Raw genomic sequence first — 17,375 nt, 5'->3', positions numbered from 1 at the left:
TAGCTGTCGCTGCAGTGTGTTTTAGCCAGCCGCCCTATCGCTAGCTGTCGCTGCAGTGTGTTTTAGCCAGCCACGAGCAATGGCTGTTTGCGCCGATTCAACATGTAGAATCTGTTTAAAGGCAACCGGCCTTCCATCTTTCTGTTTCCAATTTAACCCTGTGTCTGTCCATAGACTTGCTGGGTGGCTGTGGAGAAGAGGGGGTTCCTGACCTGGTGTCTGTTCTGAGGTACATCGCCTCTGAGAACATCCCCAACCTACCACCTGGAGGAGGCCTGGCCAGCAAGTAAATACTACACACACAAGCACACACTCGCACTGAAGAAATGTACTTCATTTTCTTTTCAGATCAATCTTCACTAATGCACACAAACGATAATGTGTAATCTGTGTGTGTGTTCAGGCGCAGTGTGATCGAGGCGGTGTACAGCAGGCTGAACCCACACAGAGAAGAGGAAGGGGTGAGTAACTCTCCTTTGACCCCTGACCTCCCACCTCCACAATGACCCACTCCAGCCCAGTCACAACAGCACCACCCTCTGGGCAGGGGTGTGAATGGGCTTCGAGGACCAAGCGTGATCAAAATGGAGTATTTGATCCAGAGTCGAGACTTTGTTTCACATGACATGAATACTGCTCCCTGATGTTCCTGCCATGTCCCAACCTTTTAGATCATCCCACCAAAGTCCAGGACGTCTTAAGAACAGGAACTAGCTATATGGCGTAGTCTAGTCTGTCTTTACTGTGCCTGTGTTTTGGGAGTTGGGACTCGTAGTGTGGGATTGGAAGGCACTGATGGCTTCTCCCCTCCTCACTGGACAAAGACAATGTCACTACAGGTATCTGGCCACAGGGGTAGGGCTAGTGTGGTGTGAGAAGCGTTCGTGCAAGGGCGTGTGCAAGGGCGTGCGTAAGTGTGTCATTTCCGCCTGCACCACCGGGGGCAGTATCGCTCAGTGCTGGAGGAAGCTCTCGCTGTCTACCGTCTGCCTGGGGAAAATACAGCCCACACGTGAGGAATCCTTCTCCTTTACCGCAGATGACCTCCCTGACTCCCCATCGCCCTCCCCCTCTCTCCTTCACCCGCCGTCGTCGAGACGCCAGACCACCCACCTGGACAGAGAGAGAACCAAAGACACGGCCCCTCCAGGAGCTCTGGCAGACCTCGACCAACCAGGTCCCCCTGGCTGGATCTCTACCCGACTGAGTGAGAGGACTTTGCTCCTCTACTGGACTTGCGTTATAAAAGCTCAAGTTCCCATAAACCACCTGTCTGTGTCTGTCTGGTCGGCCGTGCGTGAGAGAGAGTCTGTGCGTGCCTGTGTGTGTTTGGTAGAATGTGTGTGTCCACTTCAGTACTCTAAGGTCCTGTTCTACTTCAAAATTCAGGAAAAATAGAATGTTCGAAAAGAAGTTCAAAATACAGAACTTTTTCAAATACTTGCTTTTCAAAAAGTGTGTCCCCTATCATTGTTGTATTTATCTCAGAATATGGCACTTAGTATATGACAGCAACAAGGCACAAAATGGTTGTGAAACGTGTATGCACGTTTTACTATACTTCTGTGTACCAGAAGTCCTCACAAGAGGACATTTTGCCGGTCCTCACTTGTAAAAAGGCTATTGGGGGGGCTGAATCTGTTCCATACAGCGATTTATGAACAAATAAAATAATAAAAGTGATTTGATTTAATAATCATACTAAGATCTGTATCTAATTGGTTTGTCTCTTGTCTGTCAGATTTGGTCGGTGTCTGACAGTCTTTCTGTTCTGGTATAGAAACACTTTTTCCTGTAAACATTCCATTGTGGGTCTGAAATGGCTCTTAACGTTCTGAATAGTGTACAGTGAATTCCTATTACATGGCATCCTGGCATTTCTAGCATACTCAGTACAAATGTTATATTCTTGACAAAAATCCAATTAAATGGGATGTAGCCTAGTATGAGAATTGAGACACAGCCGGCCTTTCAGTAGGCCACCGTCAGGTGAGTCCAAGATCGACTCATCCCACATATCGACCCCTCACATTCTTAGCTCCTGATTCCCACACACACACTTCTCAACATCAGTATATATTTATATTGTATTTCCTATGCCACCTCATAAACACCTTCTCTCTGTCCCCTCTTTCTCTCAGTGTGATCTGGAGGACCACTGGTAGTCGTGGTAACGGCGACCCCGGTCTCCTCCTGTGATTGGTCTAGCCACCCAGAGGGGGAGTTGCCTCCTCCACACGCCCAGTGGACGACGTGCATGTGTGTGAGGACGAACCCACACACACACGCCCTGCTGTTACCTGGGAGGAGTGTGATTTTGGAGGTGTTGCGGTTGTTTTAAGGACTGATGAAACGTCAGAATGGTAGAAGATGATTTTTACCTTCCAGGTTTTCTGGTGTTTTTATTTTTATTTTTTGATGTTGTTGACATTGATCACCCGACTACACACGGACATGAGGACCTGAGGTGTATTTGTGTATGTGTGTGAAAGAAAGCTTTGAGGTGGGGACCAGGAACCAGACTGGTTCAATCTGGCTCTTGTCTTGGACCCGAACACTCACACACCCTTCAACCTTACACACCACACCTTGCACATGCATGTACCACACACACACACACACACACACACACTCAGAGGAGGGTCCACGTGCTACATGTTGATGGTTATACAACCCCTCACGACCCCCTCTGCAAAACTCCACCGCTACTGGACAAGTTATTGGTTAAAACTGATCCCACCTGACTGCCTCTGATTGGCTCCTGCTGATGGATGGAGATTTGTGATGTTTTTTTCCTCTTGTTTGCTGTCAGATAAAGGAAGGAGAAGAGGAGTAGAGAAAGTGGAGTGCTGAATCCCAAACCAGTTCCTTCCCCCTCGGCCCTAGATTTGCGCGTTCGTGCCAGCCATGTGCACAAGTTTCCCAAAGCTGAGGGAGTGAAAATATTGCGGGATTAGGGGTTAATTCAACCCTCTGTTACACTTTGATACTTCACAGAAAAGTAGTATACCGACACCCACCACGAGATATTTTGGAGTTTGTATAATTTCATAAATTGTGAAAATGTGTGCCTAATTATGTCACATACATTTGTTAGTCTGATTTCGAGGTCTGACGTAATGAATTATAATACCTTCCAAATGAAATGTTCAATTTACTACGATTTACACTATATATTGAAACAATGGGACATTTCTCAATTAGAATTTCATGCACATTTAATTTATGAACGTGAATTGCATCATGCAAGTCATGTGTGTCCCAAAGTTGATGGGGTTCATTGATCACTTCGTTGTGCTGAAAATCAGCCTCCCGTTTTGTCAGCAAGTGTGACATTGGAGGGACCTCAGTGAGTTGGTAGAGGCAAGGGACTGGTTTGGGATTCAGCAGAGGACTATGTCTCTCTTCTCTCGGGTGGGAATGGGCTCACAATGGTGGATTCTGAGGGGGTGGGTTTTGTGTGAAGATATCATCCTGTGTGATGTCACTGGCTGGACTGAGGGAGGGAGGGAGTAGGGCTTAGGGTGTCACTGTTGGACCTGCTTTGTCCAAAACAGACCTCTCCTAGACCCCGCTGTCTCACCACCTCCCAGCCCTGCCACTCTTCCCTGCCCCCTGATCAAAGCAGGATCAATAGTTAACCTGGTCACTTTGATCAACAGTCACGTGTAGCTGTTTATTTGACAAATTATTACAAAAGCTGAAGTTGAATTAAAATCTATTTTTTAAACTAGGAAATATGGATTTTGAGAATATTTAGGAACGTTACCTAAACATTTGATCCTGCTTTGTGACGACATACCCTCTGGTAGACTCAGTTGGCCCCCAGGCTTCTAGTTTTAAAGGTGCACCCCGCAATGTGACGTCACCATACACTGCAGGGCAACTTCCTGGTTTCACAATTAAAATCTGCCAAAACTGACAATTAATATTCTGTTGCTGTTTTCTTTAAAGCAGAGTGCTGCCCTCACTGTATGACGAAGTCAAATTGTGGCATGTACCTTTTTAACCCAGGTAGAGTCCCAGTGTTAACCCTGTGTTCCTGGTTCAGGTAGAGTCCCAGTGTTAACCCTGTGTTCCTGGTTCAGGTAGAGTCCCAGTGTTAACCCTGTGTTCCTGGTTCTGGTTCCTGGTTCAGACTACATCGGTAATGTTTTGTTTTTGCTGTTGTTTGATTGCACTCACATTTGATTACAGAAAGCGTCTATATATGAAATAAAATACCTGCCAAGGACCAGTGGCCACTGTCTCTGGGTAGTGTGTATACTTTACCCTTTTTATGTGCATTCCAATTTTCACTTATTTTTCTGGAAGTGGACACTCATGCCTCCTCATGGAGGGACAATGAATGGAGTGTACACTTCAGGGAGAATCAAACTGCAGACCCCCCCCCATACCCTCTGTTTCTCAATCATCATTTCACCATAATCTCCAATTGAAATCACATCTTTAAGGTGTTCTTAATCTGAGCTGGATTAGGGGATTATGGGCTGTTTGTGTGTTTTGTGGGGGAGTTGTTTAATTTTGTGATGGGTTACTCTAACCCCTGGGGTCAGAGGATCTTCAGTTATTCAGTTATTCATATTTTATACAGCTTTTTTTATTCATCTGTTTCTCATGGTAACACACCAGCTCTTCTCCTAGGGCAGAGGTATGACTGGACATTGTCCTGCGATTCTTTGTTTTGTGGAGGGTTCTGCATATAGATAGTAAAAGTGTGTGTGACAGCATATGATTTCTAGTGGAGTCATTTAGCAGATGAGGTCAGGCCATTGTTAGAGGGATAATCTGCTTTGACTGCTCAGATGGGTTAACCCACTCTGGATTAGAGCAGATTATTATACGCACAAAGACACGCCATGCCCCTCCCCTACTGCTGCCTCCCTCCTACCTTACTCCTGTGCCCTCTGTCCCTTCCTCCTCTTCCTATCTCTGTCCGTTATTTCTTCCGACTCTCCTTGTTTTCAACTAAATTCTATTCAAGGGCTTTATTGGCATGGGAAACATTGCCAAAGCAAGTGAAGTAGATAAAAACAAAAGTGAAATAAACAAAAATTAACAGTACATTACACTCACAACTCACTCCCTCCCCTCTCTCTCATTTTTCCTTACCCTCTTCACCTGCCCCTTTCCTTCCTGTTTCTCCTGCCCCTTTCCTTCCTGTTTCTCCTGCCCCTTTCCTTCCTGTTTCTCCTGCCCCTTTCCTTCCTTTTTCACCTGCCCCTTTCCTTCCTTTTTCACCTGCCCCTTTCCTTCCTTTTTCTCCTGCCCCTTTCCTTCCTTTTTCTCCTGCCCCTTTCCTTCCTGTTTCTCCTGCCCCTTTCCTTCCTTTTTCTCCTGCCCCTTTCCTTCCTTTTTCTCCTGCCCCTTTCCTTCCTTTTTCTCCTGCCCCTTTCCTTCCTTTTTCTCCTGCCCCTTTCCTTCCTTTTTCTCCTGCCCCTTTCCTTCCTGTTTCTCCTGCCCCTTTCCTTCCTGTTTCTCCTGCCCCTTTCCTTCCTGTTTCTCCTGCCCCTTTCCTTCCTGTTTCTCCTGCCCCTTTCCTTCCTGTTTCTCCTGCCCCTTTCCTTCCTGTTTCTCCTGCCCCTTTCCTTCCTGTTTCTCCTGCCCCTTTCCTTCCTGTTTCTCCTGCCCCTTTCCTTCCTGTTTCTCCTGCCCCTTTCCTTCCTGTTTCTCCTGCCCCTTTCCTTCCTGTTTCTCCTGCCCCTTTCCTTCCTGTTTCTCCTGCCCCTTTCCTTCCTTTTTCTCCTCTCCTCGCTTTCCTCAGTTTCTCCTGTCCCCTCGCTTTCCTCAGGTTCTCCTGTCCCCTCGCTTTCCTCAGGTTCTCCTGTCCCCTCGCTTTCCTCAGGTTCTCCTGTCCCCTCGCTTTCCTCAGGTTCTCCTGTCCCCTCGCTTTCATCGGTTCTCCTGTCCCCTCGCTTTCCTCAGGTTCTCCTGTCCCCTCGCTTTCCTCAGGTTCTCCTCTCCTCGCTTTCCTCAGGTTCTCCTGTCCCCTCGCTTTCCTCAGGTTCTCCTGTCCCCTCGCTTTCCTCAGGTTCTCCTGTCCCCTCGCTTTCCTCAGGTTCTCCTGTCCCCTCGCTTTCCTCAGGTTCTCCTGTCCCCTCGCTTTCCTCAGGTTCTCCTGTCCCCTCGCTTTCCTCAGGTTCTCCTGTCCCCTCGCTTTCCTCAGGTTCTCCTGTCCCCTCGCTTTCCTCAGGTTCTCCTGTCCCCTCGCTTTCCTCAGGTTCTCCTGTCCCCTCGCTTTCCTCAGGTTCTCCTGTCCCCTCGCTTTCCTCAGGTTCTCCTGTCCCCTCGCTTTCCTCAGGTTCTCTTGCCTATTTGATAATACTGAATACAAATAGCTGTAGACAGCTGTGTGTGTTCCTCCAGCTGTTTGTGTTTTTGTCCACACACACACAGTCATTAAAAACAACCTTGTTAATGTGATGTCACCATATTACTGGATAATTATTTAATTACCGAGTCATCTGCCCAGTTCAACCTACCCTAACACACACGCACACACAGAGTCTTTGGGACATATGATCTATTTATAATCTTATAGTTTTGTTAATAGGTGAGTGTTTATACTTTTGTTTGAGTGGGTACTCATCCACATTGCTCTGGCCAAACACCAGGCCCACTGTTTCTTTTCCACCGTGAGGCTGGATTTGTTCTCCTCCCTGAAGACTTCTCGAATGTGAACACATTAAAACGTTCTGATTGGTCCCAGAAACCGATAGGTTGGGTCAGAGCCTGAACACACTTGAGTAAAGCAGCGTTTTGGAAATAGTTATTGGCTTTGATACTCTGAGTGGTTAGAGACAATCCAATCGCTGATGACTTAAGTACAACGTCCCTCACTTGGACATCAACAGAAAGGACTTCTACGAGGGCAGTCTGACTGAATGTATGTAGAGAGAGATTAGTTATAGTCGTGTTACTTTTCAATGGGTTCCTGAAAACCTGAAGTCGCCATCCACCCAGTAAAAAGTAGCCGTGGTTACACACGAAGCACCCAGGTAAAACATCACAATGTTAATTGCTTGCGCGACCTCTGTGCAGTCAAAAGACAATGCCATCCATGCTTGCTAACTTGTAACTTGTTTCCAACACAACTGTTTTAGACAGACAAGCAAGCGAAATAAACAGTAACGAACGTGTGCTGTCGTCACCAGACTGTCCGTGTCAAGTTGACATACACTTTATATACAAAAGTATGTGGACACCCCTTCAAGTTAGTGGATTTGGCTATTTCGGCCACACCCGTTGCTGACAGGTGTAGAAAATCGAGCACACCGCCATGCAATCTCCGTAGACAAACATTGTCAGTAAAATGGTCTTACTGAAGAGCTCAGTGACTTTCAACATGGCACCTTCAAAGGATGCCACCTTTCCAACAGGTCAGTTTGTAAAATTTCTGCCCTGCTAGAGCTGCCCCGATCAACTGTAAGTACTGTTATTTTGAAGTGAAAATGTCTAGGAGCAACAACGGCTCAGCCGCAAAGTGGTAGGCCACACAAGCTCACAGAACGGGACCGCTGAAGCGCGTAGTGCGTTTAAAAAAAAAAATCCTCTGTCCTGACTTCCAAACTGCCTCTGGAAGCAAAGTCAGCACAATTACTGTTCATCGGGAGCTTCATGAAATTGGTTTCCATGGCCGAGCAGTCACACACAAGCCTAAAATCACAATGCGCAATGCCAACCGTTGGCTGAAGTGGTGTAAATCTCACCGCGTTCTCTGGAATGATGAATCACACTTCACCATCTGGCAGTCTGACGGACGAATCTGGGTTTGGCGGATGCCAGGAGAACGCTACCTAACTGAATGCATAGTGCCAACTGTAAAGCTTGGTGGAGGAGGAATCATGTTCTGGAACTATTTTTCATGGTTCCAGTGAAGGGAAATCTTAATGCTACAACATACAATGACATTCTATACGATTCTGTGCTTACGACTTTGTGGCAACAGTTTGGGGAAGGCTCTTTCCTGTTTCAGCATGACAATGCCCCTGTGCACAAAGCGAGGTCCATACAGAAATGGTTTGTCGACATCAGTGTAGAAGATCTTGAGGGGCGTGCACAGAGCCCTGACCTCAACCCCATCGAACACCTTCGGGATGAATTGGAAAGCCGACTGTGAGCCAGGCCTAATCTCCCAACATCAATGCCTGACCTCACTAATGCTCTTGTGGCAGCAATGTTCCAACATATAGTGGAAAGCCTTCCCAGAAGATTGGAGGCTGTTATAGCAGCAAAGGGGGGACCAACTCCATATTAATACCCATGATTTTGAAATGAGATGTTTGACAAGCAGGTTCCCACATACTTTTGGTCATGTAGTGTATTGGAATGTCTTAGTGTGGGGTGGAAGAATGCAACACATTATTACCTTGTATGCGGTACAAATCACATTATTGTGGGAGAGCCTCCTTAAAGAGTATGAATTAGGCTGTTTTGAGAAGGTTTGAATCCTAAGCAACCTACCTATACATTGTTGGAAGTACAATAGACCAACATAGCTACTGTAGTGGGTCAAAGCTGTATGCTGGAAAACCTTGGTTGAGCATGGGTGAAGTAACGCATTGTGCTCGTGAATTTCCTTTTTCGGCTTCAGACCAATGCCTACTTCTCACTTTTTAGTTTTTTATTAAATTCAGTGAGTCATCAGGCAACTCTTCTCCTTCCCTTTGTTCCTCCTCCCATTCTCTATTCCTCCCCTCCCCCTCTTCTCTTCGCCTCCTATTATTTGGCCTCCTGTTTAAATGTGATGTATGTTTCTGTATGGTTCATATTTCTCTATGGGGAGATTGGGGACAATAGATGTGTATTGAGTATAGAACCAGCCTGATATACAGTTTATAAGGACAGAACGTTGATACCAGCGTACCTTTGTCTGGGTCAAGTAGACACACACCTACCTGGTGTTATAGATCCACCAGTCTGCTTTAGACTCCACAGTGGATCTGACAGACTGTGATCAATAGCTAAGACATTTCAAGTAGCGTGTGTGTGTTTATGAGAGAGAGTTTGAGAATTGATTGAATGGATACAGCCTTGACATATCGTGGTCCAGATGCCTCATCCTGAGTGAATAAACCATCAACACATTCCTAGACAGTACAGAACATTACACACACACAAACACACACACACACACACACACACTGACAGGGCTCAGACAGGTCCATTTGCATGTGGGGGTAATAGGCATTAACCCTTTGAGCCGTGCAGTGACCCCCCCGGTCCACACTGGCACATCTGCATGGGCCTGTGTGTGTTTTTTCTCATTGTTTTTGATTAATCTGGAAGCATGAAGAACAACAATGTGTCATAAGATGTGTCAATCACCAATCTGGTGTACGGTTGTTTTTGGACAGGGCACAACAATCTTGCCGCATCCCAAGTCAACTCCCCAGACCTCATATCCTGTAGATATATAGAACTTCATCTAGCCCTCTGAAATCAAATCTCACTGTATGTCTGCATCCCAAGGTAGTGGACACACACACACACACACACACTGGACACATGCGCATACATGCACACAGACAATTATCATTATGATGAAATAAATCGCAGGTCCAGGGTGTGAACTCTGTCCACTATATCACTGTTAAGCAGCTTGCCCCATTAATACCAGTAATGGCAAACATCAGGTACGGGGGCATTGTGGCGGAGAATCTCATCTAGACCACAGACGGAGCGTGTGTTCTGCCGTTAATACCAGTAATGGCAAACATCAGGTACAGGGGCATTGTGGCGGAGAATCTCATCTAGACCACAGACTGAGCGTGTGTTACTCTGTGTTCTGCCGTTAATATAAACCATTATTCCACTGTTCTGCTTCATCATATTCATCATTTGAGTGTTAAGCCATTCTATTATAGTCAGATTATCATATCTAACACTAGTCTGATAAACACATTCAATCTGCATTAACACAGATCCAGTTAGGCTTAAAACGGTATGCTCTAGGTCAGGCTTCCTGAACCATGGAACATACGCTTGTTTTAAAAGACACACACATATATATATTATAAATAAAATTGTGTGTATATATACAGTTGAAGTCGGAAGTTTACATACACTTAGGTTGGAGTCATTAAAACTTGTTTTTCAACCACTCCACAAATTTCTTGTTAACAAACTATAGTTTTGGAAAGTCGGTTAGGACATCTACTTTGTGCATGACAGAAGTAATTTTTCCAACAATTGTTTACAGACAGATTATTTCACTTATCATTCACTGTATCACAATTCCAGTGGGTCAGAAGTTTACATACACTAAGTTTACTGTGCCTTTAAACAGCTTGGAAAATTACAGAAAATTATGTCATGGCTTTAGAAGATTGTGATAGGCTAATTGATGTAATTTGAGTCAATTGGAGGTGTACCTGTGGATGTATTTCAAGGCCTACCTTCAAACTCGGTGCCTCCTTGCTTGACATCATGGGAAAATATAAAGAAATCAGCCAAGACCTCAGAAAAAAACTTGTGGACCTGGCTCATCCTTGGGAGCAATTTCCAACCGCCTGAAGGTACCACGTTCATATGTACAAACAATAGTACGCAAGTATGAACACAATGGGACCACGCAGCCGTCATACCACTCAGGAAGGACACGCGTTCTGTCTCCTAGAGATGAACGTACTTTGGTGCAAAAAGTGCAAAAGAATCCCAGAACAACAGCAAAGGACCTTGTGAAGATGCTGGAGGAAACAGGTACAAAAGTATCTATATCCACAGTAAAACGAGTCCTATACCGACATAACCTGAAAGGCCGCTCAGCAAGGAAGAAGCCTCTGCTCCAAAACCGCCATAAAAAAGCCAGACTACGGTTTGCAACTGCACATGGGGACAAAGATTGTAGTTTTTGGAGAAATGTCCTCTGGTCTGATGAAACAACAATAGAACTGTTTGGCCATAATGACCATTGTTATGTTTGGAGGAAAAAGGGGGAGGCTTGCAAGCCAAAGAACACCATCCCAACTGTGAAGCACGGGGGCGGCAGCATCATGTGGGGTGCTTTTCTGCAGGACGGACTGGTGCACTTCACAAAAAAAGATGGCATCACGAGGAGGAAAATTATGTGGATATATTGAAGCAAAATCTCAAGACATCAGTCAGGAAGTTAAAGCTTGGTCGCAAATGGGTCTTCCAAATGACCCCAAGCATACTTCCAAAGTTGTGGAAAAATGGCTTAAGGATAACAAAGTCAAGGTATTGGAGTGGCCATCACAAAGCCCTGACCTCAATCCGAAATAAAATTTGTGGGCAGAACTGAGAAAGCGTGTGCGAGCAAGGAGGCCTACAAACCTGACTTAGTTACACCAGCTCTGTCAGGAGGAATGGGCCAAAATTCACCCAACTTATTGTGGGACGCTTGTGGAAAGCTACCCAAAACATACTCCCAAGTTAAAAAATGTAAAGGCAATGGTACCAAATACTAATTGAGTGAATATAAATCATTCTCTCTACTATTATTCTGACATTTCACATTCTTAAAATAAAATGGTGATCCTAACTGACCTAAAACAGAGTTTTTTTTACTAGGCTTGAATGTCAGGAATGATGAAAAACTGATTTTAAATGTATTTGGCTAAGGTGTATGTAAACTTCCGACTTCAACTGTATATATTACATTTAAGGTGCTAGTTTTCTGGACAGCTGTGTCTTCACATACTTAGTAGGAGCCAGGTGCAACCAGAGTATCTGGCTGAAAGAAGAGCCCAGACCTTGAAAGCTTCCTCTTCTGATAGATGTTACTGCCAAAGGTCCAATGGGAGACTTTACACAATTAATCCTGTAACAATGGTGTTTCAAAATGGGGGCATACATGTCACATAACAACAGGACAAGCTTTTACGAACAAGGACATGGACGGTTGAGCTGTTTTGCTATTGAAATGCCAGTACATCATCAAATAGTGAACAGATGGGTATTCATTCTCATCAAGAATCTGATGAAATCATATTTTGTGTAAGAATACCCAGTTTCTACGAGATGCACAAAACACAGGTCTAGCCAAGGCTAAATATCTTACATTGACAGTTTATTAATTTGGCAGACACTCTTATCCAGAGCAACTTTTATTTATTTGAACCTTTATAACTAGGCAAGTCAGTTAAGAACAAATTCTTATTTACAATGATGGCCTACACCGGCCAAACCCGGACGACGCTGGGCCAATTGTGCGTCGCCCTATCACGGCCGGTTGTGATACAGCCTGGATTCAAACCAGGGTGTCTGTAATGACGTCTCAAGCATTGCACCACTCGGGAGCCCAACTTACAGTTTGTGCCGGTCTCTGAGATTATAATTGATCATTAATACATTCCAGAATCCAGGGTATTTATTTATTTAACCTAACTATGTCTACTAAACACAAATCTGAGAATGTAAGAGTTAATTCCAGCCTTGGCTAGAGTTAACTTTGTTCTCATTCACATCAACAAAATGCCTGGCACTGTAGTGACACGCAAATGAGATAAGTATCTACCCACTGGGCACAGACGTCAATTCAACATCTATTCCACGTTGGTTCATCGTAATTTCATTGAAATGACGTGGAAACAACATTGATTCAACCAGTGTGTCAGAGGAAAATGAGATGAGATCCACTTTCAATCTGAAACCACCTCTGCAGGTTGTATGTTTACAATAAAGTCATGAATAAGGCATGTTTGCACCTCTTTTCAAGTCCACCCATGCCCTGGTGTGTAGACCCTTGCCTGTATATTCACTTTGTATGATCAGCTACAGTTCAACATAAAGCATTCACAGGTAACAGCTGGATAGTACCCAGGGACCCATTTAGCCATGTCATTATCTGGAGTGTAGGCACTCAGTTGAAACGTAATCATGTCTAGAATATGAAAGGGACTTGGGTTGACGTTCCTTGTTTAAAGGTGGCCACGCTGCTTGCTTAGCGAGTACCACTTCCTCCTGATTCGGCTCATACTGAGGCTGGAACTCAGGACCTCTGCCACACTATGTAGACCGGGGCGGGTAGCCTAGTGGTTAGAGCGTTGGACTAGTAACCGAAAGGTTGCTAGATTGAATCCCCGAGCTGACAAGGTAAAAAGCTGTCATTCTGCCCCTGAAAAATGCAGTTAACCCACTGTTCCCAGGCCATCACTGAAAATAAGAATTTGTTCTTAACTGACTTGCCTAGTTAAATAAAGGAGAAAAAACTCATGTTAACCACACTGCTAACCCTAATGCCTAACCTTAACTGAAGACCAAAAAGAGATTTACAATACAGACACATTTGACTTTGCAGCTGGCCCATCTAGCGGAAACCACACAGTTCTGCCTCCAGGATGAGATTTGTCCCAATAAATGTCAGCATCTCGGTCATGCTGAACATTTTTCTTCAAATGACAGAAATGCCAATGAAGACAGGGCACTATTTTGGTGCGATAGGTTCAGCCTGTTAGGCGTGCCGGGTGCGATAGGTTCAGCCTGCCAGGCGTGCCGGGTGCGATAGGTTCAGCCTGCCAGGCGTGCCGGGTGCGATAGGTTCAGCCTGACACATTTTTTTTCCCCAGCCAACAGGAAAACCAGAACGAATGCACTTTCTCCTTTTCAATCTGAGCCAGATTGACAGTGCTATGACCCAATGAGAATGGGGGGCCACCAAGGGTGAAATTAGTAGGGGAAGGGGTGTGAATGTTTTCATTTTTAAAGCTAATTTCCTGAAATTCTACACCTCCCCCCATCCCCAGTGGCAATTTCACCTAAGGCATAACTAGCTACATATCATTTTACCACTTTACACATGTATTTGAGATTCCACTGTAAACATCATTTGCCTGATGACATGCTAGTGGACGAGAGTGTAATTTCTTACAAGCACATTTGTTTCCACATTTTCTCCAAGTTCACTCTACTCGCTGCTTCTCCTCGATTACCTTTAAAAAGAAGGTGAGGAGGGGAATTTTCCAATTGAGATTTTCCATTGACATTGTAGAATTCAGAACACTTTTTCTGGATAAGGGGGGGGGAAAGGGTCTGTTGCTTACTAGGCTGTGGTGGGCATTGCTGCTTTCAAAGCCCCGCCCCTTCCAGCAGGGCACCCAATGGAGATGCAGACCTAGGGTCCCACCCCGCCCATCAGGTGAGCTATAGAAAGACTCCACCAGACGTGGGGAGCTCATAACGGAGCTCATAACGGAGCTCATAACGGACAACTGGCTTTTTCTTCTCTTTTTTTCTTCTCTCCTCTACGCTGACCCGATGGTGTTCATGTCCCCGCTAGAGCTCTTTCCCGCCCATCTCCTCCTGCCTGGCATGCTCTTACCGGAGGAACCCCCTACATGCGCACCTGCCTCTGCTCTCCCTGGGCTACGTTTCTCCGCAGCGCAGGTGTGTGTGTGTGTGTGTTTATTTGTTTGTGGTGTGTCTTACTTTTGGAGATGACAGTTGTTGTTCTTGTTAGGTGGCCGGTGTGTGTGAGACTCTGGAGGAGACCGGGGACGTCGAGCGGCTCGCGCGGTTTCTGTGGTCCCTGCCGGTGGCCCCAGGTGGCGCGTGCTTCATTACAGAGCATGAGTCCGTCCGGAGGGCGCGTGCCGTGGTCGCCTTTCACACCGAGAACTACCGCGAACTCTACTGCATCCTGGAGAATCACAGCTTTATGCGTAGCGCCTCGCACGGTAAACTACAGGCCATGTGGCTCGAGGCGCACTACCGGGAGGCTGAGAGGCTGCGCGGGCGATCGCTGGGCCCGGTGGACAAGTACCGTATCAGGAAGAAGTTCCCTTTACCAAGAACAATCTGGGACGGCGAGACGAACACACACTGCTTCAAGGTTTTTTGTTTGTTATATTGGTGTTTAATATTCATCAGGCTTTGGCCTATCTGGAGTTGTAGCTCAATTCTACACTTACATTTTTATGGATAGCCTACATTTAATTTCGAGTTATCTATGTATTGTTTGGATTACATTATTATTTGTTTTCCCATAAATAGCCTACAGTTTATGATGATGTTGATAATAACGATGATAATTTCCAGGAGCGGACGCGGGGCCTGCTGAGGGAACGGTACCTCCAGGACCCCTACCCAGACCCCGCGAGGAAAAGGGAGCTGGCGCGCGCCACCGGGCTCACTCCAACACAGGTCGGGAACTGGTTCAAGAACCGAAGACAGAGAGACCGCGCTGCCGCCAACAAGAACAGGTTAATACAGTACATAAATAAACGTAATTATATCATAATCCACAACTTCCGTTGAGGGAGAATGTACGCTATTGTTTAAAAATAGACGGGAAATCTGATTCTGCAAAGTGAACCCAAATAGAAAGCTTTGGACTTTACATGAGTTCTGGATAAACATATTGTATGAGACGCACTGATGTGTATAGGACTTTTACCTATTTTGCAACATTTGCACTAAGTGTTTTCTAGGTCTATAAACATTTGGGTGGTAAACTGTGATATGGGTAATACAACTATTTGTGTGTTATTTCCCAGGCTCGCGCACCACGGGATGCGACCGGGAGCAATGCTCGCTCTGGCCAGGACAGAATGCAGCCCCACCGGAAGTGCATGCAGCCCGGAGATGATCCTCTCTGTAATGGACAGCGACTCTGACTTTGACATCTGAAACTCAGCCCATTGATAACGGGATACATGCTACTAAGGGGCTTGGATTTCACGGAGAATTCATATGGACATATTTATTTTTGTTATGTTATAAGAGTTTGCTGTCCGAAACAGACCTACATGATATTTACAGTGTGCAGAACATCCATCTCGCTTTCTTTCGTTCTCTCTTTCTCACTCACTTCTGATGCTTTTCTGACAATCATGGTGTTTAGTGCACCTTCCCTGTCTGTTTGTCTATCTGTAAATAAATTATTCACCTGATGTCAGGAAAATTGTACAGAAGGTCCTTCGAAGCACTGTAAAGGCCTGTATGTTGGTTTATAATTGACAAATACGTACTTTATGAAAATAAATTACGTTGATATATTTGTTATGAGTTCATTTATTATTGGACTGGAGTTGGTCGTTGTTCTACAAAGCATAAAGCGTTGTCATTCACGGAGTGTGACTGCTTTTTGCAATGAGGTGTTATTTAATCACTGCGTGAACATAAACTGGCTTCAAGTCATGTGAAACAGCGCATTCTGGTGGCTACAATGAGATGTCATTATGCTGGCAGACGCATTTCCTCCTTGAGACCACTAGATGGAGACAACAGACTAGAATGCAGAGCCATTTACCTATTTGTATGGCTCCAATAGCATGTCCTTGGTCTTTTACACAAGTCAAATACAATTTTATTGGTCGCGTACACATAAAATGCTTTGTTCCTAGCGCCAACAGTGCAGTAATACCTAACAATACAAAACAGAGGGGTTGGGTTAAATGCGGAAGACACATTTCGGTTGAATGTATTCAGTTGTGCAACTGACCAGGTATGCTCTTTCCCTTTCAATACACGCAAATCGTCGCCGCAAAAATAAAGGAATTAAGAAATATAGAAAAATTTGAACAAGCAATGTCAGAGTCCGGAATATAAATATAAACTGGGCAAAAAAAAGAAACGTTTATTTTCAGCAAACGTAACGTGTAAATATTTGTGTGAACATAACACGATTCAACAACTGAGACATAAACTGAACAAGTCCCACAGACAAGTGACTAACATAAATGGAATAATGTGTCCCTGAACAAAGGGGGGGGGGGGGGATCAAAAAATAACAGTCAGTATCTGCTGTGGCCAACAGCTGCATTAAGTACTGCAGTGCATCTCCTCCTCATGGACTGCACCAGATTTGCCAGTTCTTGCTGTGAGATGTTACCCCACTCTTCTACCAAGGCACCTGCAAGTTCCTGGACATTTCTGGGGGGAATGGCCCTAGCCCTCACCCTCCGATCCAACAGGTCCTAGACGTGCTCAATGAGATTGAGATCTGGGCTCTTCGCTGGCTATGGCAGAACACAGACATTCCTGTCTTGCAGGAAATCACGCACAGAACGAGCAGTATAGCTGGTGACATTGTCATGCTGGAGGGTCATGTCAGGATGAGCCTGCAGGAAGGGTACCACAAGAGGGAGGAGGATGTCTTCCCTGTAATGCACAGCGTTGAGATTGCCTACAATGACAACAAGCTCAGTCCGATGATGCTGTGACACACCGCCCCAGACCATGACGGACCCTCCAAATCGATCCCGCTCCAGAGTACAGGCCTCAGTGTAACGCTCATTCCTTTGACAATAAACGCGAATCCGAACATCACCCCTGGTGAGACAAAACTGCGAGTCGTCAGTGAAGAGTACTTTTTGCCAGTCCTGTCTGGTCCAGCGACGGTGGGTTTGTGCCCATAGGCGACGTTGTTGCCAGTGATGTCTGGTGAGGACCTGCCTTACAACAGGCCTACAAGC

General features: G+C 45.5%; 2 protein-coding genes across 6 annotated transcripts in view; both read left to right on the top strand.

Annotated features, from left to right (window-relative positions):
• LOC106578933 (protein phosphatase 1B) overlaps positions 1-4,242 on the top strand; it is a 31,255-nt gene extending 27,013 nt beyond the window's left edge. For 3 of the 4 annotated variants that reach the window (XM_014158214.2, XM_014158213.2, XM_014158210.2), the window contains exons 6-8: positions 175-286; positions 404-461; positions 2,142-4,242. In XM_014158214.2, the coding sequence (XP_014013689.1) occupies positions 175-286; positions 404-461; positions 2,142-2,165 (194 nt within the window). In that variant the 3' untranslated portion in view covers positions 2,166-4,242. The remainder of the gene's footprint in view (positions 1-174; positions 287-403; positions 462-2,141) is intronic. The other variant, XR_001322554.2, reaches the window with a different exon arrangement.
• A 1,717-nt stretch (positions 4,243-5,959) lies between these two features.
• LOC106578932 (homeobox protein SIX3) lies at positions 5,960-15,959 on the top strand. 2 transcript variants are annotated; one of them, XM_014158209.2, is made up of 5 exons: positions 5,960-6,998; positions 14,240-14,346; positions 14,420-14,791; positions 14,998-15,161; positions 15,456-15,959. In XM_014158209.2, exons 2-5 carry the CDS (start codon positions 14,272-14,274, stop codon positions 15,586-15,588), a joined length of 744 nt encoding a protein of 247 aa, XP_014013684.1. In that variant the 5' UTR covers positions 5,960-6,998; positions 14,240-14,271; the 3' UTR covers positions 15,589-15,959. The 2 variants fall into 2 exon arrangements, with proteins under 2 accessions (XP_014013684.1, XP_014013683.1); XM_014158208.2 differs by lacking the exon at positions 5,960-6,998 and having other exon boundaries at positions 13,965-14,346.
• The last annotated feature ends 1,416 nt before the right edge of the window (positions 15,960-17,375 follow it).

The sequence above is a fragment of the Salmo salar genome, chromosome ssa19, assembly GCF_905237065.1.
Source record: "Salmo salar chromosome ssa19, Ssal_v3.1, whole genome shotgun sequence".
NCBI lineage: Eukaryota > Metazoa > Chordata > Actinopteri > Salmoniformes > Salmonidae > Salmo > Salmo salar.
This window is presented reverse-complemented; position numbering and strand designations above follow the sequence as displayed.